Below are 25,210 nucleotides of genomic sequence, written 5' to 3'. Positions count from 1 at the left end.
GAAAGTGTAAACATGGAGGATGATTTCAAGACTTTCTGCTATCGAATACAGTTTGCCCCGTGATCAATTTGATAGATTATTAACGTTTATTAATACCTAAAGTTGGTTTAGAAAAGTAGTTTGAAGTGATTTGTAAAAGTTTATAGGCAACTTTTGTAATTTTAAAACGTGACTTTGCGTCTTGTAAATGGGAATTTTCCTGGATCAGACCAGCCTTCATGAAATGACATTTTGGGTATACAATGACGGATTTAATCGGGAAAAAGACCCAATTGTGATGTTTATGGGACATATAGGAGTGCCAACAGAGAAGCTCGTCAAAGGTAATGAATGTTTTATATTTTATTTCTGCGTTTTGTGTAGCGCCGGCTACCGCAAAATCTGTTGTTTATGTGACGTCCTGGTATTTTGGGGGGTGCATGCTATCAGATAATAGCTTATCATGCTTTCGCCGAAAAGCATTTTACAAATCTGACTTGGTGCCTAGATTCACAACGAGTGCAGCTTTAATTCAATACATTGTATGTGTGTTTTAATGAAAGTTTGAGTTTTAACGAAAACTATAGGTGGCGCTCTGAAATTTCCGCTGATTGATGTTCCTGCAGTGGGACTTTATTCTGCGTCATCCTTAAGAGGTTTTAATGGCCTGGAAAATATGTTTCCTGCACATTTTTTCCCCACATAAAGATCTTTTGTGGAATAATTCAGATATGACTGTAAGGAATAAGTCCTTGTTCTACCCCAGCTGGCATGAGAGGAATAATGACTTTGTTCTTGATGTTTTTCGACAACAGAGGTAATATTTTCACATATGAACAATTTATAACATTGAAAGGGTTTCCAATACCTTTCAGAGAGTTTATTTCTGTGGTCAGAGCCGTTCCCAGGGGTCTAACTACACTAATGAAAACTCATCTTATCTTTGGTAGTGATCACAAAGTTGATCCAGAACTCAGATTGGAAGGCGTGGGTTTACTTGAGAGATCTTGTTGTAATAAATATATAAGACCAATTCTCCGTTCACAAAAGCAACTTCCACCGAGAGGAAAGTGTTTGTGGAACCTGCTTATTATTCCTGACCTTGTCTGGAAACATGCCTGGTTCAGGCCTCACAAATACTGTATAACAAACAACGTTAAGGAAGAGCACTTTAACATGTTACATCAGATATATCCATGTAATTCTATGATGTCCACATGTGGCTGTTGATGATATCTGTGTTTTCTGTGAAAAAGGTGAGAATCTGTCCCACTTGTTCTTTAATGTAAATTTGTGTCATAATTTTGGGGAAACCTTGCAAGATACTTATTTACCATTATGAACACTGCCCATGTTTTACATGAAGGATATAATATGTTACTATTGCAATGACAACAAGACCATTGAAATGATTGTGAATTTTTTATTCTTGTTGCCAAATACTTTATACACAAACAAATATTACAAAATTCTATACCAAAATTACATTTTTTTCTGATTGAATTTAACGATTTTTTAAAACATTAACCCTAGTGAATAACAACATTAACCCTAGTGAATAACAACATTAACCCTAGTGAATAACAACATTAACCCTAGTGAATAACAACATTAACCCTAGTGAATAACAACATTAACCCTAGTGAATAACAACATTAACCCTAGTGAATAATAACCCTAGTGAACATTAACATTGAATCATTAACCCTAGTGAATAGATTTCTTCAGAGTGATTACTATTACAATAGAAAAGCTAATTTTTTGTATGTTTTAGTATTTTCTTGTTAATACCTGCGTTTGTATGACGTAACAATGTAAATTGTAGATCTGTATTTTGAATTTAAAAAAATATATAAATAAAATAAAATATAAAAAGACGCACATCGTCTTCTGCTGACTGGAGGGGCAACACAGTTGAGGAACCAAAAGTGTATTTTAATTTATTTCACAACAGTGTAATATTATATTAGTCATTCAAAGAGAAGCATGTGTTGATTGGTTTGTTTATAATGAGTGATAATTTAAAACAATCTTTAGATCCACTACATATTTACATTGAACCTTAGTTCTGACATGGATCATTTTGACCCCTGAGGCATATCTTTTATCAAAGCCAAAATGTGGTTTATTCAATTCTTCCAATTTCTCATGACTTTGTCAATCAACTTGTTCTTAATACATCTAAATCATGGTTTAGTGTTTCTGTATCAATATGGACTTTTAACAAATTCAAATCCTTTGTATTCCTACTACAATGTTAAAACATTCTACATTGTGACATCATTAAAATACTCCTACTACAATGTTAAAACATTCTACATTGTGACATCATAAAAAAATACTCCTACTACAATGTTAAAACATTCTACATTGTGACATCATTAAAATACTCCTACTACAATGTTAAAACATTCTACATTGTGACATCATTAAAATACTCCCACTACATTGTTAAAACATTCTACATTGTGACATTTCATTGATATCATGAAACAACTACTTCATGTATGTATTTTCTGATGTTTGATCAGAGATCTTTTATCAGAGTATCTCTTGTGACATTGATCACAGCTATGAGATTTCTCTCCTGTGTGTGTTCTCTGGTGTATAGTCAGATGGCTAAATGTAACAAAACTCTTCCCACATTGAGTACAGTTATAAGGTTTCTCTACTGTGTGTATTTTCTGGTGTGATTTTAAATCTGTTGAACTAACAAAACTCTTTCCGCAGTGGTAAGGTTTCTCTTCCTTGTGTGCTCTCAGATGTACTGTCAGACAGCTTGAGTGAGTAAAACTATTCCCGCATTGATCACAGCTATAAGATTTCTCTCCTGTGTGAATTCTCATGTGTACTTTTAGTGATTCTGATCTTAAGTAACTCTTCCCACAATCAAAACAGTGGTGAGATTTCTCTCCTGTGTGTACTCGCTGGTGTATTTTAAGTTCTGATGAAGATTTGCAACCTTACCCACAGTCAGAGAAGCAGTGAGATTATTTCCCTGTGGGTCTCTGCTGGTGTTTCTTGAGGTGATATCAACTGGAGAGACTCTTCTCTGCCTTGTTAGCATCATGATGTTGAGGCTCCCCAGAGGATCCACGATAGTCACGTCTCTCTCCTGTGTAAAGAACAAGTCAGACAGATGGTTAAAGGCCCACAACAACAGAAATCCACTGTAAAAGGTGATGCCAACAGCGTAGCCATGATGTTGTACAACAATTGACGTCTGTAATGAATGTTAAAATTACTTGAAAATTGTTTTAAGACAGTCAAGTGAGCAACAATAGTCATATTTAGTCTTGTTTTCACATTAGTAGGAACATTGAAGATTTTAGGCTAGAAAAAGTAAAAGTTGTTGACATCCTAAGCAGTGTGCCAGATGACTTTTGGTCTTCTATATAGACCCTTTTCTGTGTTTGCTAAAATTGCAACAAGGGCGATGCACATGCAATTTGGTTGCAGAAACCCCTCCCTTCTAATGCAGAAACCCCTCCCTTCTAATGCAGAAACCCCTCCCTTCTAATGCAGAAAAACCTCCCTTCTAATGCAGAAACCCCTCCCTTCTAATGCAGAAACCACAAGTTATGGATGTTGTATATCTGCCTGGAGCAAAAAGGTGAGCAGAGATTGTAGTTTTTCCACAATGTATTCTGAATATGACAACACACTATCAGTGTAAGATCAGGATGCTACTCAAGGAAACTCACATTAATCTCTGTGTCTATTCACTAGTTCACCACCGTGGGGGAAACTCAGGGGAGTTCTCATAGGCTGACAGCAGATATAGCCTCCATTTCCAGGTTGCTTATGAATGCATTTCACACAACTTTGGATTATAATTGTAAGGTTCATTTGAATGTCCTGATTAATATAATGTTTATGTTTTTGTCAAAAATGTACTACTTTATATTTAAAAACAACTTCAACCAGTAAAATGTTCTTTGGCAACTATTCTAAAATGGATGACATTTTTTTTAAATTATCTATCTTCAACAATACCCCATAATGACATCACAATATCCCTAAAAAGTGAATAAAAGTTTAGAAAAGCTTGCATACCAGGGAACTTTTGGCTAAACCAACTATATCATACTACGACCAATAAGCAAACTACAAATAGTCACAAATAGTACAGTTAGTATGAGTATTCCAACACAGCTCAGGTCTCTGGGCTGACATTTTGTTTCTGTTTAAAACGCAGGTTGCCCCTTTAAAAAAGCCACACAACAATCAAACAACCAATCTGCAGTTGAAACAATTACAAAGCTGGCATTATTTTTTTACTCCAATGTTTAGAAACAAATTTCAGATTTCCCCTTTAACACCACACACATCACCACACACATCAGTCCCACAACGTACCTACAGTTGAAGTTGAAAGTTTACATACACCTTAGCCAAATACATTTAATCTCATCACAATTCCTGACATTTAATCCTAGTAAAAATTCCCTGTCTATGTCAGTTAGGATCACCACTTTATTTTAAGAATGTGAAATGTCAAAATAATGGTAGAGAGAATTATTTATTTCAGCTTTAATTTCATCAATTTCCCAGTGGGTCAGAAGTTTACATACACTCAATTAGTATTTGGTAGCATTGCCTTTAAATTGTTTAACTTGGGTCAAACGTTTCGGGCAGCCTTCCACAAGCTTCCCACAATAAGTTGGGTGCATTTTGGCCCATTCCTCCTGACAGAGCTGGTGTAACTGAGTCAGGTTTGTAGGCCTCCTTGCTCGCACACGCCTTCTCAGTTCTGCCCACACATTTTCTATACGATTGAGGTCATGGCTTTGTGATGGCCACTCCAATACATTGACTTTGTTGTCCTTAAGCCATTTTGCCACAACTTTGGAAGCATGCTTGGGGTCATTGTCCATTTGGAAGACCCATTTGCGACCAAGCTTTAACTCATGTCTTGAGATGTTGCTTCAATATATCCACATAATTTCCCCACCTCATGATGCCATCTAATTTGTGAAGTTCACTCGTCTCTCCTGCAGCAAAACACCCCCACAAACAAAACACCCCCACAAACATGATACTGCCACCGCCATGCTTCACAGTTGGGATGGGGTTCTTTGGCTTGCAAGCCTCTCCCTTTTTCTTCCAAACATAACGATGGTCATTATGGCCCAACAGTTCTATATTTGTTTCATCAGACCAGAGGACATTTCTCCAAAAAGTACAATTCACTGATGTGATCAACCTCCTCCTTCACATCTGACTCCTGATGATCAACCTCCTCCTTCACTGACTCCTGATGATCAACCTCCTCCTTCACATCTGACTCCTGATGATCAACCTCCTCCTTCACATCTGACTCCTGATGATCAACCTCCTCCTTCACATCTGACTCCTGATGATCAACCTCCTCCTTCACATCTGACTCCTGATGATCAACCTCCTCCTTCACATCTGACTCCTGATGATCAACCTCCTCCTTCACATCTGACTCCTGATGATCAACCTCCTCCTTCACATCTGACTCCTGATGATCAACCTCCTCCTTCACATCTGACTCCTGATGATCAATCCACCTCCTCCTTGATCTGACTCCTGATGATCAACCTCCTTTCACATCTGACTCCTGATGATCAACCTCCTCCTTCACATCTGACTCCTGATGATCAACCTCCTTTCATTGACTCCTGATGATCAACCTCCTCCTTCGACTCCAGTGATCAATCCAGTGATCAATGACCAAACCTGTTTAGGCTTTTTGGGAATTTAACTTCAATTAACCTGAAAGTTTTCATTGTATAAACATCTGTTGGGTTGGTAGAATGTGGAAAGACCCTCCTCATTGGTTAATATTCCCTGTAGTAGTAACATCTGTTGGGTTGGTAGAATGTGGAAGTAGGTTTTAAATTCATACTTATTACAAATCTGCAGTTTTCTGACTATTATATAATTATTTAATGAAATAAATGTAAAAATGCACTGTTTGTCTGGAAATAAAAATAAACATTTATCTGCGTTAACCACTCCAGTCAACAGATGGCGATATGCGTTTTTTAGGCGATGCTATCAGAGTGACGTATAATGTAGTGGACGGGACGCTTCTTCAACAACATCTCGTCAGCCACCTCGGTAGCTTCCTAGTGGAAACGTTCAAGCAGTTCAGACTGCTTCGGTCTATATTTACTTCTGTATTTGGAACATAATTCTGTCTTTTAACTAGTTTCCCCATTTCATGTCATATTTCCGTTTCGTCAGGTAACGGTAGCTGGCTTGATAAATGAGCCTATCACTAGTCTAGTCGCTAACTAGCTAGGTTAGCTGGCTAACATCCCCGACCATGAGCTCAGCAAGCTGCTGCCCTCCTGCTAAAAAAGAGGTCTGCTGGAAGGAGAAAGAAGGTATTTGGCTGAACGTTGTCGTGAAAGAGGAGAATGAAGAGGAGGATGTCACAGTAAACGAAGAAGTCGAGGGTGAGGCTGTTACACAGAAAGAAGAGGAAGAAAACGATTATACTTTTTTTGGAGTGAATGAAGGAGAGATAACTGTCATATTGAAGGAGGAGGAGAGGGAAGAAGAGAAGGAGACAGAAGATCTGAGTAACACCAGTAAGTCCTGTCTTGAAAATAGTTGTTGAACTGATACGTGGTTTTAAAGCGGCATTCTACTCTAGTTCTGATCTTAAATGCCGTTTTTTAATGTAGGAATTGATAAAGCTACACTGTAAGATGTGAATACCATCAAGAAGCTGGCCAACAACAAAACGTTAACAATGGATTTGCACCCAAAATCACAACTTAAATGTCTCACGGAATGGACTTGCCTTCATTCAATACTGCAGTTCCACTGTACTAAACTGGAGGCGATTTCCAGCCCACCGTTGACTGCGGTCAAGTGAGCCGACAGTCGCAAAACGCGGTCAGGCCATCTGCTCGTCGGTTTCTTCCTGAATTTGCGTGCGCGAATACACTTTATGGAATGGCGTTTTTTCAGGTAGGGAAAATGAGTTGAATGGACTCTCATGCACAGGTAGTCGAGACCATGGCTACAAATCATTCCAAGCAAACCGTTTGAAGCACACTTATTCAATCTTCTATAATAAAAATGATACTAAATCGTTTATTTAATGTTCGCCTCATCATAAAGTACTTTATCATTGCTGGACTGGTGTAAACGCTACAACATACAATGACTACTGCACCTGTACATAGCCCACCTATAATTTAGCCCAAACAACTACCTCTTTCCCTACTGTATTTTATTTATTTATTTTGCTCCTTTGCACCCCATTATTTTTATTTCTACTTTGCACATTCTTCCATTGCAAATCTACCATTCCAGTGTTTTACTTGCTGTATTGTATTTACTTTGCCACCATGGCCTTTTTTTGCCTTTACCTCCCTTATCTCACCTCATTTGCTCACATCGTATATAGACTTGTTTATACTGTATTATTGACTGTATGTTTGTTTTGTCCATGTGTAACTCTGTGTCGTTGTATGTGTCAACTTTATCACAATGTAAATGAGAACTTGTTCTCAACTTGACCTGGTTAAATAAAGGTGAAATAAATAAAAACATTCTATAGGCCTCTCTGACTAAGAACCACACAGAGACCTGCATTTTGTAGTGGCTTTAATAACACTTGTGAAAAGTGACTTCAGGTGATTGAGGGATCTAGTCTAGATTAAACGTCAGAGGAAGTTTTGTCATGTGGAGGTTTCATTCAGGTCTGTTTAATTAAATCATCTGTTTGTCTTTGACAGGAGAGAGACCAGACTCTCCTTCTGACAGCAGGAAGAGTCCTTCAGGGAAACCAGACCCCGAGACGTCCAAACCAGCAGGACGACATCACTGCTCCCAGTGTGGGAAGAGTTTTACTCAGTCAGGGAGCCTGAGAACACATAAGAGAATACACACTGGAGAGAAGCCTTACCACTGTTCCCAATGTGGAATGTCGTTTACCCAGTTAGGGAGCCTGCAAACGCATGAGAGGGGACACACAGGGGAAAAGCTTTTCCAATGTTCCCATTGTGGAAAGAGTTTTGGCCAGGTAGGAAACCTGAACAAGCATGAGAGGACACACACAGGTAAGAAGATGTACCGCTGCTCCCAGTGTGGAGAGAGATTTACCCGGTTAAGGTACCTGAAAGAGCATGAAAGAATACACATACAAATACACAGGAGGAGAAGACATACCACTGCTCTCATTGTGGAAAGACATTTTCCCAGTCAGAGAACCTGAAAACACATGAGAGAATCGAGAGGCTGTGTTCTGACTTGTGTTTCTGACTGAGAATGTGTGTGTTTGTTTGGGCTGTCAGACTTGAGTTCACTTTGTATAATGTTAGTGCACTATTTTTAATTGTGATTTATCCATTGTCCGAAAGGGTTTAAAACACACTGAAAACATCCAAAATACATACTATATACAGCTAAAATCTACAATGCCATGTAAACACAAGATGACATTGAGGTTAAATAAAGTGTGCTTTATCAATGGAACATATTTTGACACGTCCACTGTGTGTCTCTGTAGAGTCATAATATCCATAACAACTAGAGGTCAAACAGGGAGATGGTTCCATTCATTTTCCCCACAGGGCTGTTTTGTTTAGACTCAACCTGGTGTGATGTTTTGATAACCATGGAAACCTCTCTGGGACGAGGTGACTGAGGACACAGTGTGTTGTGAATTTATTGTCATGTTTTTAAGATGGTATAAATGCCTTTATTTTAGCTGGACCCCAGGAAGAGTAGCTGCTGCCTTGGCAGGAACTAATGGGGATCCATAATAAACCCAAGGAAGAGTAGCTGCTGCCTTGGCAGGAACTAATGGGGATCCATATTAAACCCCAGGAAGAGTAGCTGCTGCCTTGGCAGGAACTAATGGGGATCCATAATAAACCCCAGGAAGAGTAGCTGCTGCCTTGGCAGGAACTAATGGGGATCCATATTAAACCCCAGGAAGAGTAGCTGCTGCCTTGGCAGGAACTAATGGGGATCCATAATAAACCCCAGGAAGAGTAGCTGCTGCCTTGGCAGGAACTAATGGGGATCCATAATAAACCCCAGGAAAGTAGCTGCTGCCTTGGCAGGAACTATGGGGATATTTGCTCTCTCTTGGCAGGAACTCTGAGGATCCATTTAAACCCCAGGAAAAATGCCTTGGCAGGATCAAAGATAGATAACAGGCAAGATACATTTCTTGGCAAGCTAATGGGGATCCGTAATAAATACAAATCTCTCTCTACTCTCGGATTCAAATATGCTAATTAGCATCAAAGTAGACAACATGCAAGACTACAAATCCCTGCAAGCTCCTGCAAGTCATCTCTAGCCAACACATTTCACAGAATTGTCCAAGAAATCTGGAGCTCTGTCAGAGTGAACATCGGGTTCTTGTTCACCTCCTTTACCAAGGCCCTTCTCCCCCGATTTCTCAGTTTGGCCGGGCGGCCAGCTCTAGAAAGAGTATTGGTGGTTCCAAACTTCTTCCATTTAAGAATGATGGCGGCCATTGTGTTCATGGGGACCGTTTGCTACAGACATTTTTGGTACCTTTCCACAGATCTGTGCCTCGACACAATCCTGTCTCAAATCTCTACGGACAATTCCTTTGACCTCATGGCTTGGTTTTTGCTCTGACATGCACTGTAAACTGTGGGACCTTATATAGACAGGTGTGTGCCTTTCCAAACCATGTCTAATTTATTGAATTTACCACAGGTGGACTCCAATCAAGTTGTAGAAACATCTCAAGGATGATCAATGGAAGAAGGATGTCTGAGCTCATTTTCGAGTCTCATAGCAAAGGGTCTGAATACTTAAGTAAATACATTTGCAAAAAAATCAAATCTGTTATTGGTTTGTCATTATGGGGTTTTGTGTGTAGATTGATGAGGGGAAAAACATATTCAATTTTATAATGAGGCTGTAACGTAACTAAATGTGGAATAAGTGAAGGGGTCTGAATACTTAATGAATACACTGTATACCACTGGAAGAGCTTTCTATCATTGGCAGTTTTGTACACAGTCAGGTGATACGTGGTATAGAAAGTCCAATCTTAGGAGAGAACATGGGAGGCACTATACTGTGTGTCTGCAGGTGTCTATCTGGTCAAAACCACTGATACAGGTGCCCCTCCACCCTCTGGTGGGATGGATCATGTCTACAGAGAAACCTACATTCAAATACTTAGATTTGTGAAACTGGTTAGATATTACTTGTTAGATATTACTGCACTGTCGGAGCAAGAAACACAAGCATTTTGCTACACCTGCAATAACATTTGCTAAACACGTGTATGTGACCAATAACATGTGATTTGTTTCTGATTTGAAATAAATGTCCTATTTATCAAAGGTGCTTTTGGCTGGTGTCAAAATGACTCCAAAGGATTTGAATTTGTTAAAAGTCCATATTGATACAGAAACACTAAACCATGATTTAGATTTATTAAGAACAAGTTGATTGACAAATAAACCACATTTAGGCTGATAAAAGATATGCCTCAGGTCAAAATGATCCATGTCAGAACTATGGTTCTATGGTTCAATTCAATGTAGTGGGTCTAAAGTTTGTTCTAAATTATTAAAAACGAATCAATCAACACATGCTTTTCTATGAACGACTTAATATGATAATCAACTTTAATTAATTAAAAAATAAACTTTTGGTTCCTCAACTGCGTTGCCACTCCAGTCAGCAGATGGCGATGTGCGTCTTTTAGGTTCAGGCGATGCTGCCAGTGTGACGTATAATCTAGTGGACGGGACGCTGCTTCAACAACAACAGTTAGACACCTCGGTAGCTTAATAGCAAACATAGCTACAACATTCACTCTCTTTATACTGTTTTGGTGTATATTAGTCGCTGTGTACTAAACACACTTCTGTCTTATGTACGTGTTGACCCATTTAATTATATAATTACGTTGTTTGTCAGCTAGCTGGTTTGCTAAATTAGCTTAGAACTAGGCTAGTTGCTAATGCTAGCTAGCGAACATCCCCGACCATGAGTTCACTAAGCTGCTCTCCTCCTGCTAAAGAAGAGGAGGTCTTCTGGACGGAGAAAGAAGTTCTCCCGAAAGAGGAGGAGGAAGAGAAGGATGTTTCAATACAAAAACAAGTAGAGGGTGAAGCTGTTACCGTGAAAGAAGAAGAGAAAGACGTTTCAGTGGAAGAAAAGGAAGACTCGTTCAGATTGAAAGAGGAGGAGGCGGAGATGACTGTCACATCGGTAAAGGAGGAGGAGGAAGAAGAGGAAACTGGACATCTGGGCCCGGTTTCCCCAACGCTTCTTAAGGCATCCTGTGGTTCTAACGTTGAACTCAGCCGTAAGATGGTTTTGAGAAACCGGGCCGTGATTAACACTAGTAAGTACTGTCTTAAAAACAGAGGCACAAACTCTGCAGTTGTTGAACTGATGTGTGGTGTTAAAGGGGAAGTCCAGACCTGAATCCAATCGAGAATGTGTGGAAAGAACTGAAAACTGCTGTTAAAAATGTTTGAAATATCCAATAAATGTCGTTCCACTTCATGATTGTGTCCCACTTGTTGTTGATTCTTCACAAAAAAATACAGTTTTATATCTTTATGTTTGAAGCCTGAAATGTGGCAAAAGGTCGCAAAGTTCAAGGGGCCGAATAAGGCACTGTACCTCATGAGCTTAGTTCAACTGTTGTACCCCATCAGAACCCCAAATAAGATTTTTTACGCCAATGTTTACAAACAATGTAAATCAACACTGTTTAGCCTCAACATGGTTAAAACTATCATGTTGATTTCATGGATGGTCAGTCCCTGCATCCGTAGGTCTGTCTATGAATTTGAGAGTAGTTACATTTCTCCAGACCCATCCATCATCTTATCACCAAAACAGTGGTGGAATGGCATCTTTGTTATTGTTTGAACTGCAGATTGGTTGATCGATTGATTTGGCTTTTTTAAAGGGACAACCTAGGATTTAAACAGCAACAAAATGGCTGCCCTGAGACTTGGTTTGGTAAACAGCTGAGGGATGGGGGCTGGATAAATGTAACCACTCTCACATTCAATTAATTGCCCTTGTGCGCCTATTTTAGCAAACACAGAAAGGGGCCTATATTGGTGACCAAAGGTTGTCTGGCACACTGCTTAGGGGTTCAGCAACTGTAATAACTTATCTCTAGCCTCCAATCATCGATGTTACTACTAATGTGAAAATAAGACAAAATATGACTATTGTTGCTCACTTGACTGTCTCAAGACAATTGTCAAATAATTTTAACATTCATTACAGACGTCAATTGTTGTACAATATCATGGCAACGCTGTTGGCATCACCTTTTACAGTGGATTTCTGCTGTTGTGGGCCTTTAACCATCTGTCAGACTTTGTTGTTCACACAGGAGAGAGACGTGACTATCGTGGATCCTCTGGGGAGCCTCAACAACATCATGAAGCTGACGAGGCAGAGAAGAGTCCCTCCCGATCAGAACACCTCAAGAAACACCCGTGGAGACCAACAGGGAAGAAATCTCACTGCTGCTCTAACTGTGGGAAGAGTTACTTAAGATCAAATTCACTAAAAGTACACATGACAATTCACACTGGAGAGAAACCTTATAGCTGTGATCAATGTGGGAAGAGTTTTACTACATCTCGCCATCTGATTGTACACCAGAGAACACACACAGGAGACAAATCTTATAGCTGTGATTAATGTGGGAAGAGTTTTACTCAGTCAAGCAGCCTGTTATCTCACCAGAGAAAACACACAGGAGAGAAACCTTACAGCTGTTATCAATGTGGGAAGAGTTTTATTCAGTCAAGCAACCTGGTATCACACCAGAGAACACACACAGGAGAGAAACCTTATAGTTGTGAACAATGTGGGAAGAATTTTACTACATCCAGCCATCTGATTGTACACCAGAGAACACACACAGGAGAGAAACCTTATAGATGTGAACAATGTGGGAAGAATTTTACTACATCCAGCCATCTGATTGTACACCAGAGAACACACACAGGAGAGAGAATTCTTAAAACTGTGAACAATGTGGGAAGAGATACTCTGATAAAAGATCTCTGATCAAACATCAGAAAATACATTAATGAAGGAGTTGTTTCATGATATCAATGAATTAATGTCACAATGTAGAATGTTTAAACATTGTAGTAGGAGTATTTTAATGATGTCACAATGTAGAATGTTTTAACATTGTAGTAGCAGTATTTTAATGATGTCACAATGTAGAATGTTTTAACATTGTAGTAGCAGTATTTTAATGATGTCACAATGTAGAATGTTTAAACATTGTAGTAGCAGTATTTTAATGATGTCACAATGTAGAACACTAAACGTTTGCCCCCTGTTCAATTGATTTCTGCATGATATGGATATTAGCCTCAGGGGGAAAATCCAGGCTCTGAATTGAAAGAGTGCTATTTATATGATATAACAGAAAGTGACTAACACAAAAAGAGCTGTGTTACACTTACAGCATTGGTGACCCACTTGAATCAAAATGTAGCTAGATGTTTTCTACAAGTTGTCCTCCAACCATTGATGTACACATTATTCCCAGATTCCATGTGGTTTTTGAGCTGTTAGTTTTAACAGGACAAACTCATCTCCCCTTTCACACAAATGATTTCAACATGATATCGATGAGTGATGAAAAATAAGTGTTGCGTTCCTTTGTTTAACGACCTCTAAATTTAAATGCATCTCTCCAAAATGTAGCTGACTGTCTTCTGCAGGATTTTGTCCTCTAACCAGGGAGGTAAAATATATCTCCTATTTCCATGTGTTTTTTTAGTTGTGTTAGTTTCAACAGCACCAACAACCTGATTTCCCCCCTAATTGATATCAGTGATTTATTGCTTCTTGTCAAAACAACAGTGTTTCTGGTGCTCGTGCATTTTAAAAGGTGCTTGTTTAAAAAAATACAAGTAATCTGATTGTTGTTGCAGATGTTTGTGCAGATACTACATTTTATGTTTAGGTTTTCAATATCACAAATGGTTTCTGCATATTGGTTATTCATTTGGACCCATTAAAGCTGTGTTTTGACATTGGGCTGTACCTCCTAGCAAAATGTCATTGAAATGACGTTGAAAAGAAGACTATACCCAATGTCCAATATACGTTTGGTTTTAGTTGAAGGTTTTAAATATTTATTTTCAGGTTGTTGTTAATAATGACTTGAAAACAACTTAATTTTTTGTTGTGGAAAATATTGAATCAACTATTTCACCAAAACCAGAACCTGTGAATTCAATTAGACTTTATTACAAACAGTAACAAGCCGAACAATTCCATGGAAGAACTGACTCTTCATTCTTAGTACTTGGCTTTTATACAGTCTGATCCTTACATAACATTCTAACCACTAGGCTACCCTGCTGCCCCAATAATACACTAAATACATGTAATATAGCCTATACAGTCTGATCCTTACATAACATTCTAACCACTACCCTGCTGCCCCAATAATACACTAAATACATGTAATATAGCCTATACAGTCTGATCCTTACATAACATTCTAACCACTACCCTGCTGCCCCAATAATACACTAAATACATGTAATATAGCCTATACAGTCTGATCCTTACATAACAGTCTAACCACTACCCTGCTGCCCCAATAATACACTAAATACATGTAATATAGCCTATACAGTCTGATCCTTACATAACATTCTAACCACTACCCTGCTGCCCCAATAATACACTAAATACATGTAATATAGCCTATACAGTCTGATCCTTACATAACATTCTAACCACTACCCTGCTGCCCCAATAATACACTAAATACATGTAATATAGCCTATACAGTCTGATCCTTACATAACATTCTAACCACTACCCTGCTGCCCCAATAATACACTAAATACATGTAATATAGCCTATACAGTCTGATCCTTACATAACATTCTAACCACTACCCTGCTGCCCCAATAATACACTAAATACATGTAATATAGCCTATACAGTCTGATCCTTACATAACATTCTAACCACTAGGCTACCCTGCTGCCCCAATATTGTGAGAGGTGATATTCTCCTGGACCAGACAGCATCACAGGTGATATTCTCCTGGACCAGACAGCATCACAGGTGATATTCTCCTGGACCAGACAGCTGGGGGAATACACTATATATTCAATAGTATGTGGACACCCCTTCAAATTAGTAGATTGGGCCATTTCAGCCACACCAGTTGCTGACAGGTGTTTAAAATTAAGCACACAGCCATGCAATCTCCATAGACAAACATTGACAGTAGAATGGCCTTACTGAAGACCTTTCAGTAACTTTCAATGTGGCACCGTCATAAGATGGCACCTTTCCAACAAGTCAGTTTGTCAAATTCCTGCCCTGCTGGAGCTGCCTTGTCGACTGTAAGTGCTGTTATTGTGAAGTGGAAACATCTGGGACCAACAACGGCTCAGCCAAGAAGTAGTGGGCCACACAAGTTCACAGAACAGGACCGTCGAGTGCTGAAGAGTGTAACGTGTAAAAATTGTCTGTACTTGGTTGCAACACTCACTAACGAGATCCAAACGGGGAAGGGAAGTAGGGTAGAGAGGGAGGAGGGGGAGAGAGAGAGAGGAGGGGAAGGGAAGTAGGGTAGAGGGAGGAGGGGGAGAGAGAGAGAGGAGGGGGAGAGAGAGAATATATGTTTATCACTGTCTTCTCACCAGTGATGCCATCATAACCAGTAACCTGTTCCTCTCTTGGCCCAGCCCAGCCTGACCCTGACATATAGCATCAGGCCTGTTGAGTTGACTTGGTTAACAGACCTCTAGCTTCTACACCACATCCCCTCTTCTCCTGCACTAACATGAGACCTCATCAGTACTCATTTTGGGTGCTGGTACTGTTTCTATTTAGGTGCTGGAATGTTAAGTCAATATTCTATAAGAGGTGAACTCAATCAGAAGAAGGTTAGAGGTGATATTATAGGACACACTATGTGAAATGTTGCTGCTCTGTCAGCAGTTTCCTGTGGAGTTTTTTTAACATATCAGTTTGCTGTAGTGTGTTCAACCACTGATCCAAGATAAGTTGCTAAGAAGTTTATCTCACATCAAAGACCCAACGAACGAATGACATAGAAGTCATATAGCCGAGCAGCACGTTCCAGTCTTCAGTCTTCTCTACATGACAGTGACTTGTGTATGTCAGTGGAGCCCCAGTCAGAGACAGATATGATACCTGCAGTGGTACTGATGACCCTGTTGTGGAGTAGAGGTAGGATGCTGTTATACTGCTATACACTTGTGACAGTTATTGAGATGTGATTTAATATTGTAAGATATCTTACCGTTTGCAGGGTTAGTAAAATAACATGCAACTGGAAGCAGACAGTAAACATGTGTCTCAAAGCAGGACAATGATGTGATCACCTGTAAATGTACTTTACTGTAGGCTAACTGTCCATCTGGGGACAGGCACTAATGTCAGTTAAGTTGTGATGGTGTCCTGCATCTGACTGTTGTATATTCAGTGTGTTAATTATTGATTGTATCTGTCTCTATGTAAATGAATGAGAGTATATATTATATGAATTATATATTATATTGGTGTTATGTTAGAGTAGGAGAAGGGAGGGGTGTAGATGATAGAGGTCTATGAGCTGAGTCAAGATCAACAGGTCCAACACTATATGTCAGGAAGTGAGAGAGAATGAGAGAGAGATGGAATAGAGAGGAGGGGTGGGGAGAGAGATTTGAGGAGGAGGAGAGAGAGAGGAGGGTAGGGAGAGAGGAGGGTAGGGGAGAGAGAATGGGAGGTGAGGGGGGGAGGGGAGGGGAGAGAGAATGGGAGGGGAGTTGGGAGTGGAGTGCATAGAGCAAGATAGGAGAGAGAGAAAATGTTTGAGGAGAGAGGAGGGTAGAGGAGAGAGGAGGGTAGGGAGAGAGAAGGCTATAGGAGAGAAGTTGGTAGGGGAGAGAGAAGAGTATTGGAAATAGGAGGGTAGATGAGAGATGAGGGTAAGCGTGAGATATATGTGGAGGAGAGAGGAGGGTCGGGGAGAGAGTAGAAGAGTTTTAGAAAAAGAGGTAGAGGAGAGAGGAATATAGGGCACAGACAGTAGGGGTGAGAGAAGGGGAGGAGAGTGAGGAGAGTAGGGGAGAGTGGAGGGTAGAGGAGAGAGGAGGGTAGGGGATGGTGGAGGGTAGAGGAGAGACAAGGGTGGAGGAGAGAGAAGGTTGGAGGAGAGAGGAGGGTAGGGGAGGGTGGAGGGTAGATGAGAGAGAAGGGTGGAGGAGAGAGGAGGGTAGAGGAGGGTGGAGGGTAGAGGAGAGAGAAGGGTGGAGGAGAGAGGAGGGTAGGGGAGGGTGGAGGGTAGAGGAGAGAGAAGGGTGGAGGAGAGAGGAGGGTGGAGGAGAGAGGAGGGTAGAGGAGAGAGAAGGGTGGAGGAGAGAGGAGGGTGGAGGAGAGAGGAGGGTAGAGGAGGAGAGAGGATGGAAGAGGATAGTGAAGGGTAGGGAAGAGAGCGATTTGTGAAGGAGAAAGGAGGGTAGGGGCGAGGAGGTCAGGAGAGAGAATTGTAGAGGAGAGAGGAGATTGGAGGGTTGGGGATAGAGGGTTGGGGACAGAGAGGAAGGTAGAGGAGAGAGGAGGGAAGGGGAGAGTGAAGAGAGGAGGGTAGTGGAGAGAGATTTGAGAAGGAGAAAGGTGGGTAGGGGAGAGGAGGGTAGGAGGGAGGGAAGGGTAGAAGAGAGAGGGGGAATGTGTTTACACATAGGTGTTGCACCATACCAATGATAAGCCTGTCTTCCCCATCACATCATGAAATGTCCTGTTGACGTTCATTTAACCTCTGTCTCTCTCTTCCTCTGATACCTCCCTTTCTCCTTTGTTTCTCTCTTTCTCCTCTGTCTCTCTCTTTCTCCTCAGATCTCCAGGTTCAAAGCATCAGTCCACCAGGTAGGTAGAGTATAAATCTACAGTGATTATAGCAGTTCAATATCAGTCAACTTTATTATACCACATGAAGAAAGTCATGTGTCCATACAAACCATTCTAAAACCCAATAACAAGTAGTGTTTTATGGAACTACTTATACTTGACATATTATATATTATATTGGTCTGATGTTAGAGTAGGAGAAGGGGGGTGTAGATGATAGAAGTCTGTTACCAAGGCAACAGGACTGATGCTATCTGTCAGGAAGAGAGAGAGAGAGAGAGAGAGAGAGAGAGAAGGCGTGGAGAGAAAGTGAGATGTCAACAGAGATCGGGCTGACAGACTAACATGCAGCCAACTGAATATCTTGTCTTTACTGACTTCTCACCAGTGATGTCATCATAACCAGCAACCTTTTCCACTCTTGGTCCGGCTCAGCTTGACCCCTGACCTCTGAAATTAATGATTTAAAAAATGACGACATTTTTTTTTTTTTTTTTTTAAATTAGAGTTAATCTCATGCTGTTGGTAGCTTGGTTCAACCACTGATCAAAGATAAGTTGCTGAGAAGTTTATCTCACATCATTGAAGTCAAGAACTAATGAGATTAAAGTCATGTAGCCTAGAAGCATTTTCCACTCTTCAGTCCTCTCTCCCTGACCCCTGACCCCCACCAGTCTAGTACATAACTCAACTCTCTACCTGACCCCCGACCCCCACTAGTCTAGTACATAACTCAACTCTCTACCTGACCCCCGACCCCCACCAGTCTAGTACATAACTCAACTCTCTACCTGACCCCCGACCCCCACTAGTCTAGTACATAACTCAACTCTCTACCCGACCCCCGACCCCCACTAGTCTAGTACATAACTCAACTCTCTACCTGACCCCCGACCCCCACCAGTCTAGTACATAACTCAACTCTCTACCCGACCCCACCAGTCTAGTACATAACTCAACTCTCTCCCCGACCCCCACCAGTCTAGTACATAACTCAACTCTCTCCCTGATCCCCACCATTCTAGTACATAACTCAACTCTCTCCCTGATCCCCACCAGTCTAGTACATAACTACTTTTGTTCCCACACTTGGGACTCTGATTCTCTATTGGTTACCAACACATCTGGATTGGAGCTATGAACCCACACTTTCAATTGATCCATTTTAGGTAATAAGCTTCTTATTAGTGTTAACGTGCAGAAATCCCAGGCTTTTACGAGAGCAGAAATCAGTGAAGCAGATATAAGAGCACAAGTCAGAATTGGGGCTAGCAACAGTAGATGGGCCAGTTGATGATTCAGTTGGAGGCGTGCGTGGCCACGCAGTCGTGGGTGAACAGGGAGTACAGGAGAGGGCTCAGAACGCACCCTTGTGGGGCCCCAGTGTTGAGGATCAGCGGGGTGGTGATGTTGTTGCCTACCCTCACCACCTGGGGGCGGCCCGTCAGGAAGTCCAGTACCCAGTTGCACAAGGCGGGGTCGAGACCCAGGGTCTCGAGCTTGATGACGAGCTTGGAGGGTACTATGGTGTTAAATGCCGAGCTGTAGTCGATGAACAGCATTCTCACATAGGTATTCCTCTTGTCCAGATGGGTTAGGGCAGTGTGCAGTGTGGTTGAGATTGCATCGTCTGTGGACCTATTTGGGCGGTAAGCAAATTGGAGTGGGTCTAGGGTGTCAGGTAGGGTGGAGGTGTTATGGTCCTTGACTAGTCTCTCAAAGCACTTCATGATGACGGAAGTGAGTGCTACGGGGCGGTAGTCGTTTAGCTCAGTTACCTTAGCTGTCTTGGGAACAGGAACAATGGTGGCCCACTTGAAGCATGTGGGAACAGCACACTGGTATAGGGATTGATTGAATATGTCCGTAAACACACCAGCCAGCTGGTCTGCGCATGCTCTGAGGGCGCGGCTGGGGATGCCGTCTGGGCCTGCAGCCTTGCGAGGGTTAACACGTTTAAATGTTTTACTCACCTCGGCTGCAGTGAAGGAGAGTCCGCATGTTTTCGTTGCAGGCCGTGTCAGTGGCACTGTATTGTCCTCAAAGCGGGCAAAAAAGTGATTTAGTCTGCCTGGGAGCAAGACATCCTGGTCCGTGACTGGGCTGGTTTTCTTCTTGTAGTCTGTGATTGACTGTAGACCCTGCCACATACCTCTTGTGACTGTGCCGTTGAATTGAGATTCTACTTTGTCTCTATACTGACGCTTAGCTTGTTTGATAGCCTTGCGGAGGGAGTTGCTGCACTGTTTGTATTCGGTCATGTTACCAGTCACCTTGCCCTGATTAAAAGCAGTGGTTTGCGCTTTCAGTTTCACGCGAATGCTGCCATCAATCCACGGTTTCTGGTTAGGGAATGTTTTAATCGTTGCTATGGGAACGACATCTTCAACGCACGTTCTAATGAACTCGCGGAGTTGTGGAGTCAACAGAAGTCAGAAATAGTATTATATTCACTTACCTTTGATGATCGTCATCAGAATGCACTCCCAGGAATCCCAGTTCCACAATAAATGTTTGTTTCGTTCGATAAAGTCCATCATTTATGTCCAAATACCTCCTTTTGGTAGCGTGTTTGGTAAACAAATCCAAACTCATAAGTCCAGGCGAATGTTCAGACAAACAGTTATATTACAGTTCGTAGAAACATGTCAAACGATGTATAGAATCAATCTTTAGGATGTTTTTAACATAAATCTTCAATAATGTTCCAACCGGGGAATTCCTTTGTCTTTAGAATTGCAATGGAACGCAGGTCGCTATCACGTGAGCGAGTGTGATCAGCTCATGCCACTCTGGCAGAGCCCTTACTCAAACAGCTCTCACCCCCTCCTTCACAGTAGAAACCTCAAACAAGGTTCTAAAGACTGTTGACATCTAGTGGAAGCCTTAGGAAGTGCAATATGACCCCATAGACACTGTATATTCGATAGGCATTGATGTTGGAACTTTGCTGCAAGGACTTGCTTCCATTCAGCCATAAGAGCATTAATGAGCTTAGGTACAGATGTTGGGCGATTTGGCCTGGATTGCAGTCTGCATTTCAAATCATAAGAAAAGTATTGGATGGGGTTTAGGTCAGGGCTCTGTGCAGGCCAGTAAAGTTCTTCCACATCGATCTCAACAAACTATTTCTGTATGGACCTTGCTTTGTGTACAGGGGCATTGTCATGCTGAAACAGGAAAGGGGCTTCCCCAAACTGTTGCCACAAAGTTGGAAGCACAGAATTGTCTAGAATGCGATTAGATTTCCCTTCACTGGAACTAAGGGGCCGAACCCGAACAATGAAAACATCCCCAGACCATTATTCCTCCTCAACCAAACGTTACAGTTGGCACTATGCATTAGGGCAGGTAGTGTTCTCATGTTATCTGAGTTTTACACCACTCCAGCCAACGCTTGGCATTGACCATGGTGATCTTAGGCTTGTGTGTTGCTGCTCCGTCATGGAAAATTCATCCTGAAGCTCCCAACGAACAGTTATTCTGCTGACGTTGCTTCTCGAGGTAGTTTGGAACTCTGCAGTTAGTGTTGCAACCGAGGACAGATGATTTGTACGCTCTACCAATTCACAGTTGAGCAGCTGTTGCTCCTAGACGTTTCCACTTCACAATAACAGCACTTACAGTTGACCGGGGCCAAACTGACTTGTTGGAAAGGTGGCATCCTATGATGGTGCCATGTTGAAAGTCACTGAGCTTTTCAGTAAGGCCATTCTACAGCCAATGTTTGCCTGTATTACTGTGTGGAAGGGATGGGGAAGGGGTGTGGCTGAAATAGAATCCACTCATTTGAAGGGGTGTCCACATACTTTTGTATATATAGTGTATGTACACATGGGTGTTGTTGCACCATACCAACGATAAGCCTGTCTTCCCCATCACATCATGAAAGGTCATGTTGATGTTCATTTAACCTCTGTCTCTCTCTTCCTCTGACTCCTCTCTGTCTCTCTCTCTCTTTCTCCTCTGTCTCTCTCTTTCTCCTCAGATCTCCAGGCTCAAAGCGTCAGTCCACCAGGTAGGTAGAGTATAAATCTACAGTGATTATAGCAGTTCAATATTAGTCAACTTTATTATCCCACATGGAGAAATTCATGTGTCCATACAAACCATTCTAAACCCCAATAACAAGTAGTGTTTTATGGAACTACTAATACTTGTCAACCACAAAGCATTACTGCTGTTAGAATAACAGAATCACTGTCATCATCTGTCCTCACCACTGTGTTTTCCTCTCTGCTGTTTACAGCTGAACTCTCAGTCAGACTGGTGAATGGGACCACTTCCTGTTCTGGGACAGTGGAAGTCTTCAATGAAGGAGAGTGGTTGGGTCTATGTTCTGGGTGGTGGAGAATGATGATAGAGGTCAAGGTTGTGTGTAGAGAGCTGGACTGTGGGAATCCTGTAGCTGAATCTGGAATGCCTCTGCTTGAAGATGGAAAACGAAGAGTCATACTAGGTGGTTGCTATGGAAATGAGTCTTCTGTTAGACAGTGTGACATTGTAAGAGGAGGACCTGGTGGCTGTAATGGTAGAACTTATCATCATGTGACCTGTTCAGGTAAGAGACTGGTCATATTGAGAGATTAATTTTGTACATTATACAATATTACCATGTATCATCTTTATGTGTTTTTAATTCATTTAAATAGAGGGAGAGATATCAGATGTATTTAAACATTATATTTGTGTTTGTCATATTGGTTTATGGGAGATGTTCATGGGCAGATCATTGTAGTTCAGATGGTACTGAAGTGAAGCTGCCTGATGGATGTCCAGCTGTTTATTTTCTATAAAGTGAAGTGAACTTATTCCTGTCTCCTGCCTGCATTATTCCCAACCCGATCCTGAGTGACTAAGAACCCATTTCTACCTCTTACAGTATCAAACATAGCAAACTACAATCTTTTATCCAACATATTTGTGTTTAGTCCTTGACAGTGTCATCAACAAAACTGATTGAATGTTCAACCAACTCTTTTTCTCCAGAGTCTGTGCGGCTTGTGGATGGAGCTGGTCTCTGCTCTGGGAGAGTGGAGGTGAAGTCCAATCAGTCCTGGGCCTCAGTGTGTGAAGCTGACTTTGACCAGCAGGATGCAGAGGTAGTCTGTAGGGATCTTGGCTGTGGGGCTCCTGCAGCTCTACAGGGGGGGCTCTATGGAGAAGGTGAGGGTCAGACCTGGGATAAAGAGTTCCAGTGTAAAGGCAAAGAGTCCCTTCTCCTGGACTGTGACACCTCAGACAGAAAACACAACAACTGCCTACCTGGTAATGCTGTTGGACTCACCTGCTCAGGTAAGAAACAGTTTGTCATTCAATCAACATTGTTTCTCATCTGGAGTGAAGAATATGAGAGACAATATAGGTGTTTTAGTGAGAAAATAGTAAGATTACTGTCTCTCTCTTTTCTTTTCTCAGAGCCTGATGATGTGAGGCTGGTAGGAGGAGGCAGTCGCTGTGCTGGTGGAGTGGAGTGGTACGACCAGGGAGAGTGGAGGACTGTGGGAGCTGAGGACTGGGATGTAGCTGCAGTAGTGTGTAGACAGCTGGGTTGTGGCTCCACTGTTTCAGTACTACTTGTAGACACCACTAGAGCGTTTAGACTTTCCTGTTATGGGTCTGAGTCTTCACTGAGGGAGTGTTCCAGAAGTTATAATCTCTCTCCTGGACTCACAGTGATCTGCTCAGGTAATAACAAGATACACTATGTGGCCAAAAGAATGTGGACATTCGTGGATTCGGCTATTTCAGCCCACCTGTTGCTGACAGGTGTATAAAATTGAGCACACAGCCATGCAATCTCCATAGACAAACATCGCCAGTAAAATGTCCTTTCTGAAGGTCTCGGTGAATTTCAACGTGGCACATCTAGGAGCAACAATGGCTCAACAGTGAAGTGGTAGACAACACAAGCTCACAGAACAGACAGTCAAGGGCTGAACCACGTAGAGCGTAAAAATAATCCTCTGTTGTTAAACTCACTGCTGAGTTCCACATACTTTAGTCCATGTATTATATCTCCTTCCTGGACTCACAGTGATCTGCTCAGGAAATATCAACATATTATAATTACATTCAACTGATTTCCTTCATTCATACAACTTCCTCTGCACCTCTCATGATGACTGTTTAACTTGTCAGTCTGCTTTACTAAATAGATCACTCAGTCAAGTTGGAATCAAATACAACTTAAATATCCCAGAATGCTTTTGTATTTGAGTGTCATCTCAGTGAACGTCTCTACCCACTACCACTGTCACATGTCATGTTATTGTCACATCTAAATGAGGAAAGTAGTTGAGGAGCTACGTTTTCTTTTTCTCTCCTCTTGTTCCAGATGTCCTGCTTAAGCCTGATATCAACATATGTTGTCTCAGTGACTGTAGGCCCACTACTCATGTTGCCCTGTGAGGGAGGGTGGCTGGCACTGTTACATGCTGATGTTATTGTCATATTTATAGGAAACTAGTTGAAGAGGTTTTTCTTGTTCTCTTTTATTGTTACAGATCTTCTGGTCCAGCCTGATATCTTCCTGACTGACCCAATGGGAGGGGTCTCAGGGGCCACCAGGGGCCCGAGATGTTCAGGGGCTACAACTTCACCATCACCTGCTCCACTCAGCCACAGTACCCAGGAGGCTCCTTCCTCCTCACGTTCACCGGCTCCAACAGAACCCAGACCCAGCCAGCTGTCAATCACTCTGCTGCCTTCCTCTTCCCTGCTGCAGATGACTCCCACCAAGGGAACTACAGATGTGTTTATGAGAATTATGTTTTCTCTCATAACTTCTCCTCTGAGAGTGAGCTCCTCTCCCTCACCATCACAGGTAACTGAACATGAACCAGACTTATAACTTTGTCATTGACAGATTTCCCACAGATCTATGTGATGATGATCAGTCCCCTCATCAAAGGTCTTTCTGTTTGCAGCCTCTCCTCTGCCAGCCTTCATCATCAGACACGTTGTAGTGCTGCTGATCCTACTGACAACAATCACCACCTCCTACCTGTACTACAAGGTAAAGACATTTACTCAGACGTTACAAGTCATTTAAACTAGAGGGAGAGGGTGAGGGGAGAGAGAATGGAGATACTAGAGAGTAAATGTCTGACTGTTGGTGCTGTGTCTCCCTAGCCCACCAGGAGGCAGAAGAGAGTGAACAGGGTGAGCAGCATGGATCTTTATGTCAATGCCATGGAGATGGTCTCTCTGAGCTCCAGAGCTGAAGCTGGACCGGGAGAGGAGAGAGCAGCCCAGGGGACGGAGTAGGAGTAGAATGAAGCTGACCCTACATGCTGATCTTAGGTCAGTTTTGTGTTTTAAATCGATGGTCAGCAGTGGACTCGTGTTTAAA

At 41.8% G+C, this 25,210-nt stretch overlaps 1 protein-coding gene across 1 annotated transcript; it reads left to right on the top strand.

The window, feature by feature from the left end:
* LOC135530625 (CD5 antigen-like) lies at nt 1–25,210 on the top strand. The gene is made up of 8 exons (XM_064958914.1): nt 1–323; nt 21,845–21,874; nt 22,106–22,417; nt 22,846–23,151; nt 23,275–23,544; nt 24,584–24,682; nt 24,786–24,874; nt 24,991–25,210. The coding sequence occupies exons 1-8, from the start codon at nt 188–190 to the stop codon at nt 25,123–25,125; spliced, it is 1,377 nt and encodes a 458-aa protein (XP_064814986.1). The 5' UTR covers nt 1–187; the 3' UTR covers nt 25,126–25,210.

Source organism: Oncorhynchus masou, unplaced genomic scaffold, assembly GCF_036934945.1.
Source record: "Oncorhynchus masou masou isolate Uvic2021 unplaced genomic scaffold, UVic_Omas_1.1 unplaced_scaffold_1398, whole genome shotgun sequence".
Lineage (NCBI taxonomy): Eukaryota > Metazoa > Chordata > Actinopteri > Salmoniformes > Salmonidae > Oncorhynchus > Oncorhynchus masou.
The sequence above is the reverse complement of the archived record's forward strand: the minus strand, read 5'-3'. Positions and strand labels throughout refer to the sequence as shown.

Bases quoted from the DNA above. Each gene is read 5' to 3' on its own strand.
- LOC135530625 (XM_064958914.1), top strand. From the start codon at position 188: ATGGGAATTTTCCTGGATCAGACCAGCCTTCATGAAATGACATTTTGG. The intron at 21,875-22,105 runs GTAGGTAGAGTA...TGCTGTTTACAG, and splicing joins TCAAAGCGTCAGTCCACCAG to CTGAACTCTCAGTCAGACTG. The intron at 24,683-24,785 runs GTAACTGAACAT...TTCTGTTTGCAG, and splicing joins CCTCTCCCTCACCATCACAG to CCTCTCCTCTGCCAGCCTTC.